Source organism: Sciurus vulgaris, assembly GCF_902686455.1.
Source record: "Sciurus vulgaris genome assembly, chromosome: 15".
Classification (NCBI taxonomy): domain Eukaryota; kingdom Metazoa; phylum Chordata; class Mammalia; order Rodentia; family Sciuridae; genus Sciurus; species Sciurus vulgaris.
This window is the reverse complement of record NC_136476.1, coordinates 22,519,918-22,542,286: the sequence shown is the minus strand read 5'-3', so window position 1 is coordinate 22,542,286 and position 22,369 is coordinate 22,519,918. Positions and strand designations below refer to the sequence as shown.

Here is a 22,369-nt window from a genome sequence, read left to right as displayed (position 1 = left end):
TCAGGTCTCCTTCCCTGGGCACAGAGCAGGATGGAGAAGAATAGAAAGAAAATTTTGAGGGGCAAATGGAAATTGCCTGGATAACCCTTTTAAAGAAATTCACATTCTGAAAAAGAGTTGTTTTTGCTTATCTTTGATAAAATTTCTTAGCTAATAAAAAATTATGAGCACCTTATTTTGCCTTAAAATCACCCAAATTGTTATAATAAAGGCCATAAGAGTGAATCTGATTGGTAGTATTCTGGAAAGTATTTGTTTTAATCCAGTTTTAAAAGTTGGGTTGTCTGGTTGAGTTTTCCTAATTAAAAAAAAAAAAAAATGTTTTTACATGCCTATTTTTAATTGACTGTCCAATAAAAAGTGAAAAAAAAAATGAAAACTAACTTTTTTTCGCCTACTTTCTTACACAAAATCATTTCTTGCTGTGGATGAGTAGTTACTTATGAGATTAGTTTAATTAATGCTATGGAAGAATGTGGGAGTTTGTTTTAGTCTTGACCTCAGCATTCTCGAAAGGAAAATAATTCTTGGTTTAGGAGATTTAAATGCTATAATTTACAAGTAAACTCTCACCAAATGAATGTGAATAAGTGTCAAAGGGAAGCATTTAATTTTGGCAAGGGAAAAAAAGATTTGAAGATTGCATTAGTTTATTCTTTTTTTTCTTCTTGCAGTGGAGTGGAAAAAAAATTCTTAACTGACTGGGGTTTCTTTACAGGTTGCCGCTGTAAGTGCCTTTGCCCAGACTCTGCGAAGATACACGTCGCTCAATCACCTGGCCCAGGCAGCTCGCGCAGTGCTTCAGAACACTTCCCAAATCAACCAGATGCTCAATGACCTCAACCGTGTTGACTTTGCCAATGTACAGGTACTCCACTTTTTTACATGACATGTCTATCAAAGAAAGATACTCAATTTGTTGTTCTAAATTAGGAACATCAAATTTCTTTTCAAAGCCTCAGGTATACACAAGGAGCAGCTACATTCATAATGTCCTGAAAGAGGGGAGTTTTACCCTTATATGATTTTATTGCACCTGTGTTTTGTGGGTTTAGTCTGCTAAGATAAATAGTCCTAGTAGGCAGCATATAATACATCACCAGGGTTTGCTGAATAGTTAAAGGATAATGAAGGTCATGGTCACTGAAATTAGACAAGAAATTAACATCTTCCATTTATTATCTGTGGGATATTGGGAAAGTTATTTAACTACTCTTGGTTTTGTTTTCCCCCCTTGACACTTACCTTAGATTGTTTCCTACTCATTTAGTAATTTGCACCATGTCAAGCACAGAAATATTTGTTATTACAGTAATACACCTTGAAAGAACTAAAAACAACTCTATTTTAAAGTTTACTCTAGGTGCCTAGGAAGTATTTCTTCACTTGCAAAGAATTATATACAATAAATATGGCTTCTTTGATAGTTTACATAAAAAGTATTTTAACCTTAAGATCAAACTTTAAAAACAGATAATTTAGGAATACTGTTACAGAATTCTAGCAATTTTTTTTTTACTTCTGATACAAAGTAGTAAAGCTAATTGTTGTCATATAAAGATAATACCACTGTTGATATTGGCCAAACTGTATTGTTATATGGTATGCATGTATTAACATGCAACAACAAATCCTATCAATATATACAACTAAAATACACCAATAAAAAATGAGGAAATAAAAAATAATACCATTGTTGATCTAAAGCATAAGCAACAAAGGAAAAAATTTCATAACTGAACATAATCAAAATTTAAAACTTCTATAGTTCAAAATGACCACCAAGAAAGTATATGAAAACACACAGAATGTCAGAAAAATTTTGCAAATCATATTTCTGATAAAGGACTTGTGTTGAATATAGAAGAACTATTGCAACTCTATAGTAAAAATCCAACCTGATTAAAAAATGGCAAAAATCTCAACAGACATTTCTTTGCAGAATATATACAAATGGCCTATAATCACAGGAAAAGATGCTATATATTGTTAGCCACCAGTGAAATGCAAGTCAAAAATCATAAGGATATGCCATTTCATACACACTAGAATGAGTATAGGAAAAAACAAACAAACATCAACCACAAAAAAAACCCTAATCAGTTTGGGTAAGGAGTTGGAGAAATTGATGGAACCTCATACATTGCTGATACAAATGTAAAAAGCTGCATCCACTTTGGTTTTTTTGCCTTTTCCTCAGAAAGATAAACACAGTTACTGTATAACTTAGCAATTCTGCTACTTGGGACATATCAAGAGAAATAAAAACATATTCATATAAAAATTTATACAAATTGAGTATCCCTTATCCAAAATGCTTGGGACAAAAAGTATTTCAGATTGGGAGTTTTTCAGATTTTGAAATATTGAATAAACTTTGCCACTTGAGTGTCCCTAATTCAACAATCTGAAATCTGAAATGCCCCAAAGTCTGAAACTTTTCTGAGCATCTAACGTGTAATACATTTCAGATTTTGGATCATTTCAGATTATGGACTTTCAGATTACAAATAGTCAATTTAGGTGTTCATAGCATCATTATTCATATGAGCCATACAGTTCACATATCCATCAAATGATGAATAAATATAAGTAAATATTGTATGTCTACATAATGGAATATTGTTGGGGCATGAAAAGAAAGGAAAATGTTTCCTACCACCGCATAAATAAACCCAGAAAATAGAAGTGAAACTGAGTACAAAGGACCATGTAGTGCATTATTCCATTTCTATAGAATTCTCTGAATAGGTATATTTATAGAGACAGAAAGTAGATTGGTAATTGTTGAGGGCTGGTGGATTAGGGAGATTGGGAGGCAACAGCTATAAAGGGTATAGGATTTCTTCTCTGTGAAATAAAAAAGTTCTTAAATTGATGGTGTAATGTGATGCACAACTCTGTGAATATACTAAAAGACTTTAAACTGTATGTGAATTGTATGAGAATGTGAATTATTTCTCAACAAAGCTGTTGAAAATACCGTGTTTAACAAAAAAATTATTGACTACATTTCTTAAAAACTTTAATCTCTACATCTGGCCTAATTTTATCACCTAAAGTCTATTAAAAAGCTTTATTTGGGCTTGGACCATTTTTAGGGTATGATAAATTAGTTATGTTCATTGTGACTTTCATGGATTGGGTTCAAACTTCTGGTATAGGTAACATTTTTTTCAATCCGCTGATTGATCTCTGTGCAAATATACACATACACAAACACACATGCAAACACATGACCTTTATAAGAACAAACTGTCTCAGGTGTACAAAACCATTATTTACATATTTCAGTGGATTTACATTAAATGATTTACTGAAAATAACTGCCAGAAATTGCCTTAACATCTGTACTCTCTTTATTTCAAATATTCATTAAAAAAATATGTTTAAAAGTACCTTTAGAAAAGTTGAAGTAGTAAGACAGGGCCTTCAGAAAGTAATTTAAGCTCAATATCAGAAAATATTTTTAAGAATAATTTCTAATAGTATCTGAAAATGGTTCTAAATGTTCCATTAGCATCATTTTCACATGTGTATTTGTGTGTCTACAGTCTTACGAAGTATTGATACAAATGAGTTCTTTCCTGGTTATAAACACCAATCGTTAGAACATCTTTGCATATAAATGGTCGATGATATGTCTGCTCTACTATTTATCCTCCACCCAGTAACTTGGAAACTACCCTAACCTTTCTCTTCCTCTCTTGTGAATTATCAAGTATATTTGGGTGCACCATGTCAGTCATCCATGCTGAAACCTATCTATTAAGCTACTTGATCTCCAAAACCTTTTCTTTTCTTCAGAAGACTGGGAACGTAGTGGTGAGGTCTTCATTTCACCCTACATTTTACTCTTAGCTCTCTTCATTTTAATGAGTGGTCTCTTGCTCCAGGAAACGTATTTTGTCTTTAACTATCCTGTTTCTTTCCTTTTCTGTCTTAAGCTTTTCCAGATTTCCCCAGAGTGTCGGCTTCCCATTCCATTATTATCACCTTCCCCTATTATTTGAAATTTGTTCCTGCATTTTCTAAGATTAGCCTCAATAAGATTGACAAATACAAGGGTAATGCTCTTAGAATAATGAGACTTTAATTTGAAATGTAAGAGTCAATATTATAACATACTAAGAGCTCAAAAGTTTCTTTCGGGATAGGATACCCATAAATCTCTTTCTGTACTTCATTCTCCTCTAATTAAATCATCTTTTCCTCATGTATTCAAGATAATTTTTCTATTGCAGTATAATTGGTTTTCTTTCTTCCTTAATTGATAGTATTACAATGGTACTGTTCTCTGATTTTTTGAACATAAATGGGTAGTTTTTCATCTATATTATGTGTTAAATGGTTTGGATGGTCTGACCTGATAACTATTGCATATACTTGCATTTCTGTATTTAAAAAGCACTCTGATTTTGAAGTTCCTGAGTACTTTTTTTTTTTGGATATAATTTTTATGTAAGTTAAGAATGTCTTTAAATGTTCATTCTTAGCTTTTTCAACTATAGAATGGAAATACCTAAATTTCTTTCAGAAAGAAATATTTACAGTGTCATCCATCGTTAGCACGTTTTCAATCTAGAGAGTAGTAAAATGAAGCATAGTATAAAAATAGTTTGAAAAGCCAGATGATTATACTGTGATTTTATTCTCTAAATTGGGTATTAGATTATCATCTTCTCTTTGCAAAACTAATTTCCACATATATAGTAAGCCTGAAATGATATTTTTCCATGGCATCAGGAAGTTCCTTCTCCCCATTATCTGTGCACAAAAGTCAAAAAGCAACCTTCCCTACCGGGCAAGCATTTCAGTTTTGCAAGATGTAAAAGTTCTAAAGATCTCATGCACAACAAAGTACATATATTAATACTACTATGCTGTACACTGAGAAATAGTTAAGATGGTAAATGTTATGTGGGTTTTTTTTATCACAATGAAAATATGCTTAGACATTGATAAAAACAAAACAAAACATAACCTTTACCTATAACTTTCTCAGTGCTTTAAATTCTTCCCTTAGTAATCTTATGGACTCTATTTTATACTGTATATTAAAATATTTAAACTATTCTAAAGTAGATTTGTCATACAGAAATAAGTTAAAAAGTAAGCAGAAATATAGGTACAAGATTGCTAATTCCAGCTTTATCTTTAATAGCAAAATTTTAGAGCAAACAAATGTCCAACTGTATGGGATTGGTCATATAAAAATTCATTCATTCAACAATAAGTATAGCTGTATATTTGCCTACATGGAATGACAGTTACATATCATTGAGTAGGATATCTTGTAGAATATGTGTTATGAGTTATGAATAAGCACAACTAATATAAAATGCACAGAAATGTGTATTTAGAATAACTTTATTGCAAATATAAAATATAAATATATGTGTACATAAATAAATATAGCATATGTACATATATTCAAGACACATTTATTTGCAATTAAAGCTTGAAGGTTTATACAATACATCAAGATGTAGCTATCTTTTGCCTTTTTAGGTATTCTTAATATTTTGTTCCTTTTTCCTTATTTATATTTTCAGTTTTTTCTATAATTATATTTTAGTGTACTTACAATATTTAAAAGTAATATTTAGGAGGTAGCATTTGGGAGAATTTATGATTAATTAGATAAAAGAATGATAGTAGATGATGTTATCAGCTGAGACGTGGAAAAAGCTGTAGTAGGTTCCCCTAGGAAAATAAAATGAGTTTGGGGCAATCTGCATTTGAAATGCCTCTAGGTTGAAATGACCTTTGAATAAGTGAAGTGTATAAGATTAGGAGAGATTCTAGAACTAAAAGAATGAGATTAGAATTTTATTCTGTTGAAATTGTCAATTTGAATGAACTTATTCTCCAAGAACGTAGAATAAAAGCTATAGACACTATTTTCAGAAAAATACATATTTATAGTGTCATATTTAAATTAGGACTTTTTGACACCCATTCAAGAAACCCATCCTTAAAAAGTTATCTGGGCATAATAAACCCACTTTCAAAATACATGTTAAATTTTATATTTCTAATTTTATGTTTAGAGAAACAAGCCCACAAAGATTTAAATTAAGTACTTGAGGTTGGGTTGGTTGATTCAGGACCTAGATTAAAATCCATTTTTTCAGTCAAATATTATTTTACCAAATAATTATATTTTGACCTTGAGAGGATAGGTTTTTTTTTTTAAGTTTTAAAATAAAACAGCACTAGAAACATCATAGAACTTATGGCAAGTACTGACAAGTAACTGTAAAAGTTCTTATTTTCCTTACTATGGCGAAACATGAAACTTCCTGACCAGAACCAGAAGGAAAATTGCAATATCCATATTGCTTGGCAGGTACCATGTCTACATTTTCACAAAAGAAGAGTTGTTTTCAGTTCTGTGAACATATTTGCATTTATAACTTTGCTTTGATAATCCTTGAGATTTCTGTTCCCAATCTATAAACTCACACAGCATATGCTTCTACCTAGTACCATTCAGTGTTTGTTTTTGTTTTAATCATGAGGGACCACTTTTGGCCAGTTGAATCTGTATATCCATCTGACTTATCCTAAATCATCTTATATGAGTCAGTTTTAAAGTTTTATCTGATAGGGAATGAGAAATTTTGAAGGCATATTAAAAGAATAGAATGAAAGAGCTTTCATACTGTAGGTTCACAATTCTATTTTTCTTAAGTAGTTATATGTTCTTATCGCTCACACACAACTTTCTAATGTGGAAACACTAAGTTGTACCTTTATTTTTTTCCCAGTTGTACTTTAAAGCCACATCAGTTTTTCACATACCAGAATGAGCAAGGAGAAGTATTTATCTATTAAAACTGAAAACTGATAAAGTTTTTTTTAATCTAACCTGTTAATTCCCTTCACTTATTTAACTCTTTGAAGTTATTATTATAATTTCCCACTCATGTATCTGCTGTGTGCTAACAGTCAAGGCAAAGATAGTGAGTTGAAATTTTCCTTTGCTCTCTGTGAACTGTCCCAGGAGCAGGCTTCCTGGGTGTGCCAGTGTGATGACAACATGGTTCAGAGACTAGAAACAGACTTCAAGATGACTCTTCAGCAGCAGAGCACCCTGGAGCAGTGGGCTGCATGGCTGGATAACGTGATGATGCAAGCCCTAAAGCCCTATGAAGGAAGACCCAGCTTTCCCAAAGCTGCCAGGCAGTTTCTACTGAAATGGTCTTTCTACAGGTATCATCTTAATTTTCCCCAAGTTTTCTTCATATTGTATGTGTGTGTGTGTGTGTACTTTTCAGATGAAAGAAATGAGTTTAGACTTTGTGGGAACTTTCTGTTGTAACTGTCTTCAGCCCAACCCATTTATTACAACATCATGAGAATGAAGCAGGAGACTTACAGAAATAAATTTGGTACTAGGAAAGGATAGGATTCAAAGCCCTAGAAGACCTCAGAAGGATTATCTGAGATTCTATTCTAGATAGGTTCAGCAATAGTCAGAAAAGATCTACAACCCTTCCTCCTGCAACACATATTAGTCCTGAGCATTAACACCATTCTTTTGTTCTCATGGTCAGTGATCCTTAAACTGTGCTCCCTATGTCAGTGCATCAATATCACTTGGAAACATGTTAAAAATGAAAATCTTTAGTCCCTTCTCCAAGCCTGCTAAGTCGGAATCTATGGAGGTAAGACCTAGTAAACCATGTTTTGCAATCTTCCAGGTGATTCTAATGCATGCTCTAGTTAATCTCTTAAGTTTATCAAACAACTGTTTTCAAACCTGGCTACACATCAGAAAACAGAATTAATATTTAAAAAACAAAGGGGAACTAAAGGAAGGGAGCGGGAATAAGAATAGGAAAGACAGTAGAACAAATCTAAAATAATTTTCCTATGTACACATGTGAACTTACCTAAATGAACCCCACCAGCATGCCCACGCACAAGAATGGGCTTCTAATTAGAATAAGATATATCCTATGCTTGTATAATTTTATCAAAATGGATTCTACTGTCATGTATAACTAAGGAGAACCAATAAAATAAAATTAAAAAAAAAAATCTAGGTGCCTCCTGAGACTACTAAATCAAAATCTTGGTGGTCAGGAAGTAGTGTTTAGGAATGGGGATAGTCAGGATCAGCCCTTTTTCTTTTTTTCCTTCAGAAAGCTATCCTGGAGGTTCTGATGCACAGCCAGTAATCTAGTAGATAATCATATGACTTATTGATAGGATGAATCACTTTTTGACTAAAATAATATAGATAGAAAATAATTTTTCTGTACAAATGGAAGTACCCCCAAAAGAGAATTTGCTGATTATGTGATATGTGATAGCAAATCAAATTGGAGTGAGCAGCTGACCAAAGCTCTGCCACAAGAGTTAAAAACAGCATTTATACAGCATATATGTGGGATAGAATTGTCAGATGGAGTTCTGTTTCACAAATTAGATAACTTATTAATCCAGTTACTTGTTTTTGTGGTAAGAATTCATGTTTTTACTTCTTTAAATAAAGACAGCCCCACTGACTTAAGCCTGAAAGCTATATTTACTTTCAGGTGTGGACAGTCCCTAATTTAGATTCTATACAATTCTGAATGTATCAGAAAATAGTGACCATAGGACATATGCCTGTTTAAAACTGTGGGTACACTGTGGTCACTGTATGAGCATTAGAGGTGAGGAAGGAAGGCATATAAATAAGTAACAATTTAGGAACTAATACTATGCTTGTGAAACAGTGAGTCCAGACTATAGAACTTCTACCTTGTTTCACCCACCTTTTTAGAGATGGAACCCAGAGGTCTTTTAATTTTGGTGTTACTTGCTTTGACTTTTTTTTTTTTCTTTCTCAACTAACTTAATTCTCTTATTTCTTAAACTGAAGTAAAGGTACAGATTCACTGTATAGTAAGAGTTTACTTGTCCTTTTAAATCCTGAAGACAATCTTCTAGTGTGTAGCAGTGAAGGAAAGCTTGGAAGTGTTTTGCTATTGTTTGGTTTTTGTTTCTGTGGTGATATATATAATTTATATAATTCCATAGTTGTTCTTCATCCCTTTAGCTCTCATAATTTGAAAGTACACTGTCAAGGTGTTGCCTGACTTTGTGACCCACTTCAGTGAAGCCACTGCTAGGGTTGACACACCTAGCAGTGTGTTAATGAGAGATGTGTTAACAAGAAAAGTAAATTTTCCCTCAGTATACAGAGAAGACTCGGAAAGCATTGTCATTGTGTTCTCAAAGTAAATGCAGCAATAGTAGTGGTCATGGTAAAATTCAACATTCTTATTTGGAATACTTCCTAAGAATACTTCAGGTATTTTCCCCATTTGCTCAAAGGTCGATATTTTATTCAGCCTTTTTTTCCCCCAGAAAATAGTATAAATAGTATATGTGTTCCATGAACAATTGATGCAACAGCAGCAACACTGATAGGTTCTTCAAAAATGTAAATGACCAAAGCGGAGACCATCCTCTGCATCAGAAAAAGCAAGGAGGTGGTGGGCTTGCTGTTACTCCTTCCTGTGGGTTTTTCCCCCTGTATTTAGCTGATATTATTTTAGAAATACACTCCTGGAACCTTAGTCTCCACAGAGATCTGTTGCAGGTATCTTGAAAGGAGAAAAAAATTACTTATATTTCTTGTTCTCTGTAGATACACAAACCCAGTAGATCTTCACTTGCCTGCCCTATGTCCTCCCTGAGTTGAGGATAATTGGTTTGTTATTGTTAGACACCATTATGGTTATTATTTTCATTTCAAAAGGATTTGAAGGCATATAGTTCAGGGCCACAGAGGAAAGGCACATTCAGAAAGATGCACACCACCTGCTGATAGGCAAATTCAGTAGCTTAAAAACTTAAGGCTGTTTAATATCTGAACTGTTTTTTACTGAGACATAAGAACATACTGAGTAATGAAAACTGCTTTCCAAACTATCAGTGAAGCAGAATTAGAGTATATATAAAAATGTTTTTGGCATTGCAAATACCAAAACTTTATAAGTTTGTAAATGCCATTGTAAATTTGGCAGTCACATTTATTGACCCTTTGTGATCTGAAACCAGATACTTAATCTCATAATTTCTAAAATTCTGTATATATATTTACATGCACAGAAATATAGAAATGAACTGGCAGAGAATCATGCTAACAGCCATTGATCTATTGTTGCAAACACATTCTTCTCCAAATGCAGTCTGTCCTTGCCTTACCTGGCTTTGAATGGCTAATGTTGATTTTCTGGGAGGTAGGAAAAGAGTCACCACCTTTCTTGGGCAAAAATGGAGAAGAAATGTGGGCCATTACTCAGTTTGTGTGTTTTAGGTGACAGAAGAAAGCATTCCTCAGGGCCACTTTGTAGGTAATCCAAATGTTCCATTTTTAAAGAACAAAATTCAGAATTCAGGACCAGGGTGTAATTCAGTGGTATAGCACCTGCCTAGCATGTGCAAGACCCTGGGTCCAAAACTGGCACTGGGGGGAAAAATGCATAGCTTTCATACTATATATTGGACAAGGGCACAGGGAACCTAGTTTGCCTTACAACTGGACAATATAAAAATCTTCCAAAATTACTCTTTTGATTTAACTTTACAATTCAGAGTTCACATGGAGTCAGGGTTATGATAGTCTCATCTTTTCCTTAGGAAGAATGTGATGCATCCTCAAATATGCAGAGAGAGGGTTGTGTATCATATGTTAGGGTATATATTTCAATTTCCATACCAGAAGTTATAAGGATAAATACACAAAGATATTTCTCATCCATTATAAAATAATTAACATTTAGAACTCTAATTTTAAAATGAGTTGAAGTCATAGTAACTTAGCAACATGATATCCAATGGAATTAGTTTTGCAATATATCTTAACAGAAGTCTGAATTGAATAATACCTTTCCAAATGAAACTCTTAGTTCTGTCATTTAGTATTTGGCACTAGGGCAGAGGCCAAACTAAGAGAGAATGAAGTAGACATAGTGTTGATGATACAATCCAACTGATTCTTTTAAACATATGACAATAATTTCATGACATGCTTACTAGTATTGTTTTTTTTAAAAAAATACTAGGCATCATAATTAAAAATCAGCATTATTTAAAAAAAATTTTCCAACAGAATTTAGTATTACATGTATACTTTTTGTTGAAATAAAGTGATGGTTTAACAGCTCAAGAATTTCCAAAATGCTTAGAATAAAATCCAGAGACCTTGTCAAAAGACCCCACATAGTCTAACTGCTGGTAACCTCTAGACCTGATTATGTTTTATTTTCTTTGCTCACTGTCCTCCAGTCATATGTGCCTTTTGGCATTTCTGTGAACACAACAAAACATAGTTCTCCAAGGGAAAAGTGAGGGAAACTTTCTGCCAGGGAAACTCTTCACCTGTGTGTTTCTATGGTTCATTCCCTCACTTTAGTACAATTTCCACTCAGATATCATCTCCTCAGAAAAAATTTTTTATCTACTTGTGTTTTTATTGATTTTTACTTCTATAAAGTAAACTGTTGAAACTAAAGTTTTTCTCATTTGTTCTAAAAGAAGACCCTGGCACAGAATGAGAACATAGTATTTATTAAGTGAATGAATGTAAATTCTCTTGGAAAAAAATAATTGACTTTACATAATTTCAGGATTATTATATTTTAAGAGAACTATAAAGATTTAAAATTAGAATTTAGACACATATAAACAACAAATTCATTTTGTTTGTGATATTTATCCCTTCAAAAATGTTTTACATGCAGTTGACTCACAATTATTTTTCTATAACATAATGAAAGTTATATTTTAAAAACAGATATTTTATTGTAAAATTAACATATGCTTAGATTAGATAATCTGGAGAATTAAAAAACTGCATATACAAAGATCAAATTAAATTACCCATAATTTTACTATGTTCACCCCCCCAAAAAAAACTGGTAAAATATTTTCTTTTAATGTTAAATAAAATTGGGATCCAGTTGCTTACCAAAGATTATTGCCTATATTTTTCCCTGAATATGTCATTTAACATAATACATAGAGAATTTCTTGCCATTAAATATTTCCAGAAGCATACCGTAATCATCCTATAGGAGATATGTTCCAAGACCCCAGCTTATGCCTGAAACCAAGTGTTAACCGAACCCTACACACACACACACACACACACACACACACACACACACACATTTTTCTTTTTTCTATACATACATACATACCTAAGATAAAGTTTAAATTGTTAGACACAATAAGAGTTTAACAATGATAATACAAATAAAATCAGTATTCTATAAGGAAAGTTTTGTGAGTGTGGTGATGTGGTTTCTTTTCCTCACAACCTTATTATGCTTACCCTTCTTATGAAGTGAGATGATACAGTGCCTACATGAGGAGATGAAATGAGAGGAATAACAGGGCTGTTGTGACATAGCATGGTGTTAGGCTACTTCATAACGGTTACTTGAGCATAAGCAGTATGATGCTATATCATTTGATCCAGTGAATGATACAGCTACTTAGTGAGTAACAGGTGGGTTACATATATGGTGTGAATACATTAAACAAAGGGATGACCACATCTTGGGCAGGACAGTATAGGACGGCATGAGATTTCATTGCACTACTCAGAATGGCACACAATTTTAAACTTAATGATTATTTTATTTCCTAAGTTTGACTTTTAAAATTGAGGTTGACCGTGGGTAACTGAAACCATAGAAAAATGAAACTGTAGGCAAGGAGGGGCCACTATAATTTTTAATGTCCTCACAACATAGGTCATACATTATTTATAGATTCCCTTATTTTCTTTTTCTTGAACATTTTGATAGTGTTTTGATAGAATTTTTAAAAATTACTTAGTGATTATCTTTGTATTCAATTGTATATCTATCTTAAGATAAATGTTTTAAAATAACATGCTCTTTTAATGAAGTGTGTGATCTTAGTATTAAGTAAGTATTAGATAATAGAATTACATATTCTCATTTACTTAGGGTTAGGATTTTTAAATGATATAAAGGTGTTTGTGTAAATGGGCTTATAAATTTTGATTCTTTAACTTAATATCATATAATAGATGTTCCCATGTTATGAACTATATGTCTACCTTATTTTTTTAATGATTGCATCTACTTCTAAATATAATGAGTCATGTTGTGTTTAATCGGCATCCTACTAGTGAATATTTCATTTTTCTCACCAATGCAAATATTGCTTCAATTAAAACTAACTTTGCTAATTTGTGTAAATATCTAGAATTAGAATCATTATGTGAAATGATTTAACATCTTAAATTTTGACAAATACTGCCAAATTCCCCTCTATGCAAGTTTTGTAGATTTATACCTGTAGAAATAGTAGAGTTCTTTTCTCAATCCCTCTGTACCACTGAGTCTTGTAACCTACTTCAGTATGGTAGGTAATGGGAGGTGTCTTGCTTTAATTTGCATTTTTGTAATTTCAAATAAAATTAGTCTTATTGTATGTTTGCTAGTCATTTGTCTTCTCTGTTCTATATTTTTAAATATTAACTGTTTTCAGCAAGATGGATGCAGTTAAGCATGAGTGTTTTACTTTTGCAACACTTTTAAAAGTTATTGTCTTTAAGTTTGTGTTAGGGAGAAAATGTAATGTAACATTTCATTGTTACTTTTGTGTTGCTTTTCCTGTTTTTTAGGTAGAGAATACTCTGCTTTAATTTTTTCCCAGGGGGGAAGATCTCTAATTTAAAATAGTTATTATATTCATGTAAATTATGTTTACATATTGGTGATGAATCACTGAATTTTAGGAAGGACAAGGACAGAAGTATAAATAGAGTTTTGTCTTCTTTAGTACATAAATGAAGATGTTAATCTTTTTTTAGTTATCCACCTTTACAGTAGAGTTCTAAACTTGAAGAATCCATTTAGGTATTTGACTGTAAGGAATCATTTACTGGAACTACTTTTTATGATAATGAATATATTATTAACTCCAACCTGTATAACAATGTAGTGACCATGTACAGTATTCCTACCTTATCTATGAGGGATGCATTCCAGTGTCCCCAGTGGATGCCTGAAGGCACAGATAGTACTGAACCCTTAAATTTAATGCTTTGTTCACTTATTAGGTACTGTGTCTCTAACCTTTGCAGTTTGAGATGTGACAACAAAACTAGCACAAATTTCTTTTTTCTTTACAATTTCACAGATGACTTGTTCTTACTCATACAATTTTTTCCTTCTTTAAGTCAAAAACCTTCATCTTTTCACTTAAAGAAATCACTTTACTGTTCTTTCACATATCTGTATGACCAGCATCACTACTTTTGCACATTTGGACCATTCTTAAGAAAGATGAGCATTATTGCATACAAGTGTTGTGATACTGTCATAGTAGATCTGATAACCAAGATAGCTACTAAGTAACTAATAGGCAAGTAGCATACACAGTGTGGATATACTTAACAAAGGGGTGAGTCACATCCCAGGCAACAAAGAACAGGATGCAGGAGATTTCATCACACTACTCAGAACCATCCACAATTTAAAACTTACTCTTTCTGCAATTTTCATTTAATATTTTCAGACTAGAATTGACCACAGATAATGAATGCAGGGAAATCAAAACCACAGATAAAGGATAACTATTTCACATTATCTCACTTTGCTCTCAGGCTAAGTTTTGAGCCTTCAAAAAAGGTTATGTGATCATAACCAAGATCACATTGTGACAACCTGAATCTAACTTTAAATCAGTGGTTTCTTTTTTCTTTTGTACACAGATCCACAGAATGAGAGGTCCCCTGTCATCATCATATACCAATCTCCATTTTTACTGCCATAAACAAATGAGAATAAACTCATCTCCTCCTAGTCTGTGTTATAACTACAGTCACTTCTATTTGAGTCCTGCTGTATTCACTCATAAGTTGATTTCACGTTCTTTAGTTCATTTTATCTTGAAATAACCATATGAATTAGATAAGACTAAAAGCATTGCTTTCATTTTCTCCCAAGAGAAAAAGACAGTGTGTGGGAAATTATATACTTGAGGTCAGCAGTCAGTCAATGAATAGCCAAAATCAGAATCCAGGGCTTCTGTGTTTCAGATGCACAATGATGATCTCAATTGAATCAATTAATTTTGATTCAGTTGTCAAACTGAGTGTATAGAATTTGATGTATTAATAGATTTTTTGTTTTTAAAAGGTTAAAAATGAAGCAGAAAACCAAAATTCAGTCTTCTGATTTCCATTTTCCTGCATTTTATAATTCTTCATTGCAAAAACAAGCCCTGAAATATAAGGATTACATTTGTGAGATTCTCTGTCTTCCAGCTGAGAATATAATGGCTCTTTTAGTATTTGTAGGTCAAAAATCTTCAGGAAAAAAGCCACTGGATGAAAATGATGAAAAATATACCGACATAAATATACACATCATTCTGGGTCTAAGTTACAAATATTAAAGAAGTTTAAAGTACGTGAACAATCTTAATGATTAGCACATCATTTGGGAATCCGAGATTTTGTTTTGAACTCATTTCTATTTGGAATAGCTTATTAGTTTTCTATTAATATTGTTCAAATTTGGATATTAATATAAATTAAATATCCACATTTTTCAAAGATAAGAATTTTATAATTGATTTTGTATTTCCTATTTCTACTGGAAAAACACCTCAAATGAAAATCAGTAAGAAAGTGGAATCACTTAATGATTTTGCCTTCTAATGACACTTGCTGGAATCCCTGTACATACTTAGCTACATTTTATATGGTTACTCCTGGGAATTTTGTTTAGTATTTTTGTACCCGTTGTCTGGCACAAATACATATTTTTCTCAAAGTATACCCTGAGCGTCATTACCATTTAGAGGTGACAGAGTGCTTACTACATAATCAATAACGTTTTTACTTTGAGTTGTTTTTTCTTATATTGATGATGAGTTAACAGCCTTTAAAAAATGTTTTTGTTCAATTCTGATCCATTCATGAGTTTAATGGAAGAGGCAGACATGCCTATATTGGGAAAGTGGTTTTTCCCACCGAAGACCTGTCTAGCCCTAATAAAGATCAGACCTTATGGAGGATTACCTTTTTGCAATACTGTTTAAATGAGTTAAGCCAAGCGTTTTCAGTAATGAATTTATTTCCTGACAGGTTTCTTGCTGTACCAACTACATAGGCTCCCAACTTAACTTCTGTTAGGAGGAAAAATAGGTTGAACTCTAACCTTGTCACTAACATTGGCTGCATATGTGTCTTTTCTCTTGGCACAGCTCAATGGTTATTCGGGACTTAACCTTGCGCAGTGCTGCTAGCTTTGGCTCCTTCCACCTGATCCGTCTACTCTACGATGAGTACATGTTCTACTTAGTAGAGCATCGTGTTGCTCAGGCAACAGGAGAGACACCTATAGCAGTCATGGGCGAGGTAAGGAAGATAAAAGAGCTATGACCCATGGGGTTTTTTTTTTTTTTTTTTTTTTTTTCTCTAAGAATCTGAATTACATTTCAATCTAAATATATTAATTATTGATTAAAACATTGTTTCCTAACAAAGTGAGACTCAGACCCTAGAGGGGTTATGTAATTATAGTAAGATATCTTTAAATCTCTCTGTTCTTATGTTTATTTTTAATCCAATGATTCTAAAATTGTAGATTGTATCATGTGAAAGGTCATGAAATGTTTTGCTACTTTATGTAAGAGTCTATGCAAAAGAAAAGCTTGAGGCCCACTAGACTTAAAAAAGAAACTATCAAGTGGGAAATAAGAAAGATTAATGTTTCTGATAAAGCTAAGAGCTGGGAATGTAAAGGAAAGATTAAATATTTTATAGACTCTTTTTTTTACCCATTCTTCAAGAACAAAAGGAGTGATTCTCTTTTGGAAAGATTATGGTGATGATGATGATGGTGGTGGTGGTGGTCATGATGATGATGCTTACAATAGCTAGCATTTTTTAGACATATAGTATGTGCCAGGCACAGATCTAAGTTCTTTACACATAGTAAAACATTAACAATTACAAAAACTCTTTGAGGTAGATTCTTCTTTATCCTTTTCTATAGATGAGATTCTGAGGTTTATGCAGAAATCTCAGAGAGAGAGAGAGAGATTAAATGGTAACATAGCTAAAATATGGTGGAGACCTTTTTCAAACACATAATTCTCAGGCCCATGCTTCTAATAACTAACAATGTGTGTGTGTGGGGGGGTATCTCTTTGACAAATATCAAAAAGCAAAAACTCTGAAGCTAATATAACTAAGTATAATGAGGGGTAGATGCAAATGCTCAAATGATTCAGTGCTGGCTCATTTTGTCACATTGGAAAGGGTACTTTATATCTTGCTGAATTATACCAGTCCAGACAGAAATTACCCAAAGCAGTAATGAAAACATTTTCATTTTTAAGCTATTTACATGTATAAATATTTTAGATGCTTTTCCTAACTTAATAACATAAAAGCCTAAATAAAAATATATCAAAATACTTTAAGGACCTCCATAAGTATTTCTAGTATGAATAAAATGCATGCCAAACATATTAAGAATGTCAGTTGAAATACTCATCATTTCCTTTTCTTTAAAATTTCTCACAGTATACTAATGTATATGTCTTTGTATGATGTTCTCCAGTGGTGATTGTGCTTACATGATGCCAAATGGACATGTGTGAATTTAAGCAAAAATCACTATAGCTTTTAAATATTAGGCAGAACTTTATGTCACCAGTCTGACCTGTTCTTAGATTTTTTTCCTTTCTTTCTTTTGTTGTTATATAGATGTCTTGTTGTCCTGTTGGCATATAGATTAAGTACTGTAAGAGTTCTTTTTTTTTTTTTTTTTCTTTAACTGTAAGATTTTTTTTTTTAACTGTAAGATTTCTTCACTCAGGGCTCAAGATTTCTGATATGGACCCACCTTTCAGTATATTGAACTCATTGGCCATCCACTTTATATGCTCTGGGGCTTCTTTAACAAAATGAGCAGGATGTGATAACAGAAATTCTCATCAACACCATGTGGCTAATCCTAATGCATGGTCTATGCTTTCCTTGCATCTTTAGGTAAAAAGTCATTGATGGCTTTGCAACCCCTTTATACAGACAGTACTGCACCAGAATTAAAAGGGGCTGCATGATCAATCTAATAACTAATCATTCAAATAGACATCTTCTTTTGCTACATGCAAACAATATAAATGAATATGACATTGTCACATGAGGCAAAACTATATGAATAAAATCTAAATGAAAACAATAAGACATACAATACCTTCTGTAATACCAAAAATTTAGATAGATCCCCTGACTTATTCATTTACTATACACATACCCAGTTTGTATGAAATGTATTTGGTCTGTTTGTGTTCCTCCATTATTCAACCCAGAAGTCAAATTAAGGCTAATTTTCTAAGTTTGTTCTTCCCATATAACACTGATGCTTCGTAGATCTGTTGACCACGGTCATATTGTCATATCAAAAGTTTCTTGTTTGGGGGGTAAAGAAGAAAGAAATTCAGGAAAGAATAAGCTGTTTTCTCATGTTCCCTTTAAATGTTATCCTAAGTCTGTCCTACCTTTTCCTCTTGGTTGACTTCCCTTTTCAAACATCAAATCCCAAAGTGCCTGTATACCCTTGTGGGAACAATAGGTCAGGCCCAAATCTGTTGAAATCCATAAAATTCACCATTACCTTGAATTGTAGCAAATGATTTTTAATCATTAGTAAGAACAACTAGCATAACAATAGTAATAATTGTCACTGTTGAGAGCTTATTACACACAAACACTTAATTAAACTTTTGATTTTTCTACTGATTGCTCTTTCTCAGTAAATGGCACATGATCCTGCTGTTGACATGCTAGATACCTAAGCTTCATCTATTGCATGTCCTTCTATCTTGACCCCTGCCTATAACCAATTACTAGATCTTCTCATTCTCAAATCTTAAGTGCAATCATTAACATCTGGCAAAAATGCAAAACTGATCATGTTATCTTCCACTTTAAACTCCTCAGTGACTTTACCTTTTGTTTGTTAATGAAGAAAATCCTTGCCTTGATACACAAGGTCTTGGCATGATCTTTCCCTGCCTCTCTGATTAACTTCAACCTCCCGCTTCCTACTCCTCTTAAAATCACAGTAGCATCTTCCCTGTTCTCATTCACCAAGCTCATTTTGCCATGGACCACTATGTAAGTGGTTCCTCCTACCTAGAACCCCCTTGTTTGCCTTCCTTGCCCATTCTATCTCCTACTTTGTGTCTCAATATCAGTTCCTCAGAGAGGCCCAATTCACCCAGACTTTATTAGGTGGTCCTATTCATTGTGATTTATAGTTTTACTTTTCCTTCTAAAATTTACATAATACTAATTACATGGTTCTTTGTATGATTTATATAATTAAGATTTAGTGCCTAGAAATAACAGAGGACTTCGAGTCAGAAGAACTGAATTCTCTTTCTAGTTCTACATTTATAGTGGACACATCGTATCTCCTTGTGTTGAATCCCAGATTTCTAATCTCTGAAATTAATATATTCATTTATTTAACAAGTATCCCTCATGTAGCTACTCTAGACCAAACACTGTAATGATTTAGATATAATAACAAAATGGCTTTTGATCCTACCTTCAAGGCACTTAAATTTTAGTGGGGAATACATATTTAATAATTAGTCACATAACTGCATAACTACAAATTCTGTTAAGTACTATCAAGGAAAAATTTAAGGGATTTAGAAATGCTTAAAGCAAGGAACAGTTATTTCTAGCTTGGAAGGCTTTACCAAAGAACTGATGTTTGAAGTGATAAAGAGAGGCTAAAAAGAACTAGAAAGAATCTGGAAGCAAGGGGTTGAGACCACAATATAAGGAAGCACACATAAGTCACATCTGAGATGGAGGGAACACAGCTAGTGGGAAGTTATCATGGGAAATCTGAGGTTCAAGTACAAGGGAGACCAAATAAAAATAAATAAATAAACACTGAAATTTAAACGTGAGGAGGAAGAATTGGATTAGGATAGAAAGTCAAAGATTTCAAGTGAACCTATTCCCCACATAATCATAGTGTGTCAAGCACCATTCCAAATACTTTATACTTTAACTTAACAACTTAAAACCCTATTGAACTGGGAGTGGTAGTACACACCTGTAATCCCAGGTGCTTGGGAGACTAAGACAGGAGAATCACAAGTTCAAAGACACCCTAAGCAATGGTGAGGCACTAAGCAACTCTGAAACCCTGCCTCTAAATAAAATATAAAATAGGGCTGGGGATGTGGCTCAGTGGTTGAGTGCCCCTGAGTTCAATCCCTGCCTGGTACTCTCACTGCCCAAAAAAAAAAAAAAAAAAAAAAAAAAAAAAAATCCCTGTTCAATAGACACTATTATACTTATTTTATAGATAATGGAATGAGACACAGAACCATTTTATAACTGGCCCAAAGTCACACACCAAGCAGTCTGGCACCAAAGTTTTTGCTATTAATTTACCATGCTTATTGCCTGCTTCAGGCTGGGATAGAATTGGAGCAAAAACGGTTCAGTAGTTAGTAGGGCAAACCTATAAAATAGTCAGACTTTGCTGGTCTTTTGTTTTGTCTTTATTGATGCTTTTAGAGGTGTCAGAGAGCTACATAGGTTCAAAGAAAGAAAAAAAAAGGCTTTCCTTTTAAAGCAATTTAAGAACAAGTAAAGTATCTTTTCATTAATATGGACTCAATAAATGAATTTTAAAACTAACATGTTATTTGAGCAGGAACAAGAGAGCAACATGTTTAACACATAAAATATGCAAGCATTAAAAATAATATTTTTACATTCACTGTAACACTATCACTTCATTTCAATAAGGGAATCCCCAAACTAGAAACAGGGTCACAGTCCCACAAGCTTTTGTATGTTGATCTGCTAGTTCATTAATTCTTCCTAATAAGTTGTTTATGGCATATGCAGTTCCAGAACTCAGCCCGCCCGCCCTTCCTTCCTTCCTTCCTTCCTCCCTCCCTCCCTCCCTCCCTCCCTCCCTCCCTTCCTTCCTTCCTTCCTTCCTTCCTTCCTTCCTTCGCCTAGATGATAGGGAACAACTTTTATTTACTGCTAGAATTTATGAATTTTTCAAATTTTTATTTAAACATTTTAAGTATGCCCATAGGTTTTCTGGCAATGGTAAAATTTTAAGAGTAGAAATAAACAAGTTACATCTGTTTACACACCTGTTAAATGAAAAAAATTTAAATCACAGGCATTCTGTACAACTACAATAAGTTGAGCAAAAAAAAAAAAAAACTTTTCATTTGAATTTTATGGATGTTCATGTTTGGAAGTTTATGGTATTTATGCTTGATTTATTTAAAATATACATAGTCTGCTAATATATTCACTGAATCTATAAACTCAATTGCTTCATAAAGTGATTTTCTGTAGTAAACATTTTTATTTTTAAGTTCCTTTGATTATAATTATATTTGTTAAACACCTCTATAGCCAATCTTTTTTTTTTTTTTTTTTTTTTTTTTTTTGGTACTAGGGATTGAACCCAGGAGCGCTTAACCACTGAACCACATCCCCAGCCCTTTTTTAATATTTTATTTAAGAGACAGGGTCTCATTGAGTTGCTTAGGGCCACACATTTTCAGTGTATTCCCTAATTGCATTGGAATAATGCTCATTGATATTTGTTTTCCTTTAGTTCAATTTTACTTTACATATTCATGCTTATTTACTATGGTTGTACTTCTACCAAATGCTACTTGTTCACTGAACTTTAATTCCAAAGTTCTGTCAAATTATTATTGTTCCTTGCCAATTTTAGGATTTGAAGATTTATCTCCTCCTACTTTGCGTACATCAACTTGGATGAATCTGAGCATTTTTCTTTAGATGATAAATCCATATGGGTTCTTAATTTTTTCCCTAAAAGTATTACTGAAATATCCTTCCTATATTGATATTTACAGTTGAATAATTAAAGCACCTTCTCGTTTTTCTTCCTATTTTAAAAGATTGGCTATAAACCCAGGCATGGTCGTGCATGCCTATAATCCCAGCAGCTCTCATGAGGCTGAGGCAGGAGGATTGCAGTTCAAAGCCAGCCTCAACTTAGCAAGGTCCTAAGCAACTCAGTTGTTATAAAGAGTATTTTTAAAGGAATGAATTCTATTACAAGTGTAGATATTTTATAGAAAAAAATTTTTAAATAGTAGCAGCTTAGAAAATATGTAGAATACTTGTCAAGTGTTATTGTTATTTATGATAAAGCTTAGTATCATTAATGTTTTTTTTTCTAATTGAGGTCAGACCTTGTGACAGTCATTGTACTATATATTTTACATTCTTACTTAATATTTTTGAAAACCTTGCAAAAGATGAGTTAGT

General features: G+C 32.9%; 1 protein-coding gene across 7 annotated transcripts in view; it reads left to right on the top strand.

Moving 5' to 3' along the window:
* The window catches only part of RFX3 (regulatory factor X3), a gene marked incomplete at its 5' end in the record, with an annotated part of 288,404 nt that overhangs the window by 241,914 nt on the left and 24,121 nt on the right, over positions 1-22,369 (top strand). For 6 of the 7 annotated variants that reach the window (XM_079113050.1, XM_079113049.1, XM_079113051.1 and 3 more), the window contains 3 exons: positions 719-868; positions 7,010-7,218; positions 16,258-16,411. In XM_079113050.1, coding sequence (XP_078969176.1) covers positions 719-868; positions 7,010-7,218; positions 16,258-16,411 — 513 coding nt within the window. Of the gene's footprint in view, positions 1-718; positions 869-7,009; positions 7,219-16,257; positions 16,412-22,369 lie in introns of those variants that run through there. The other variant, XR_013759609.1, reaches the window with a different exon arrangement.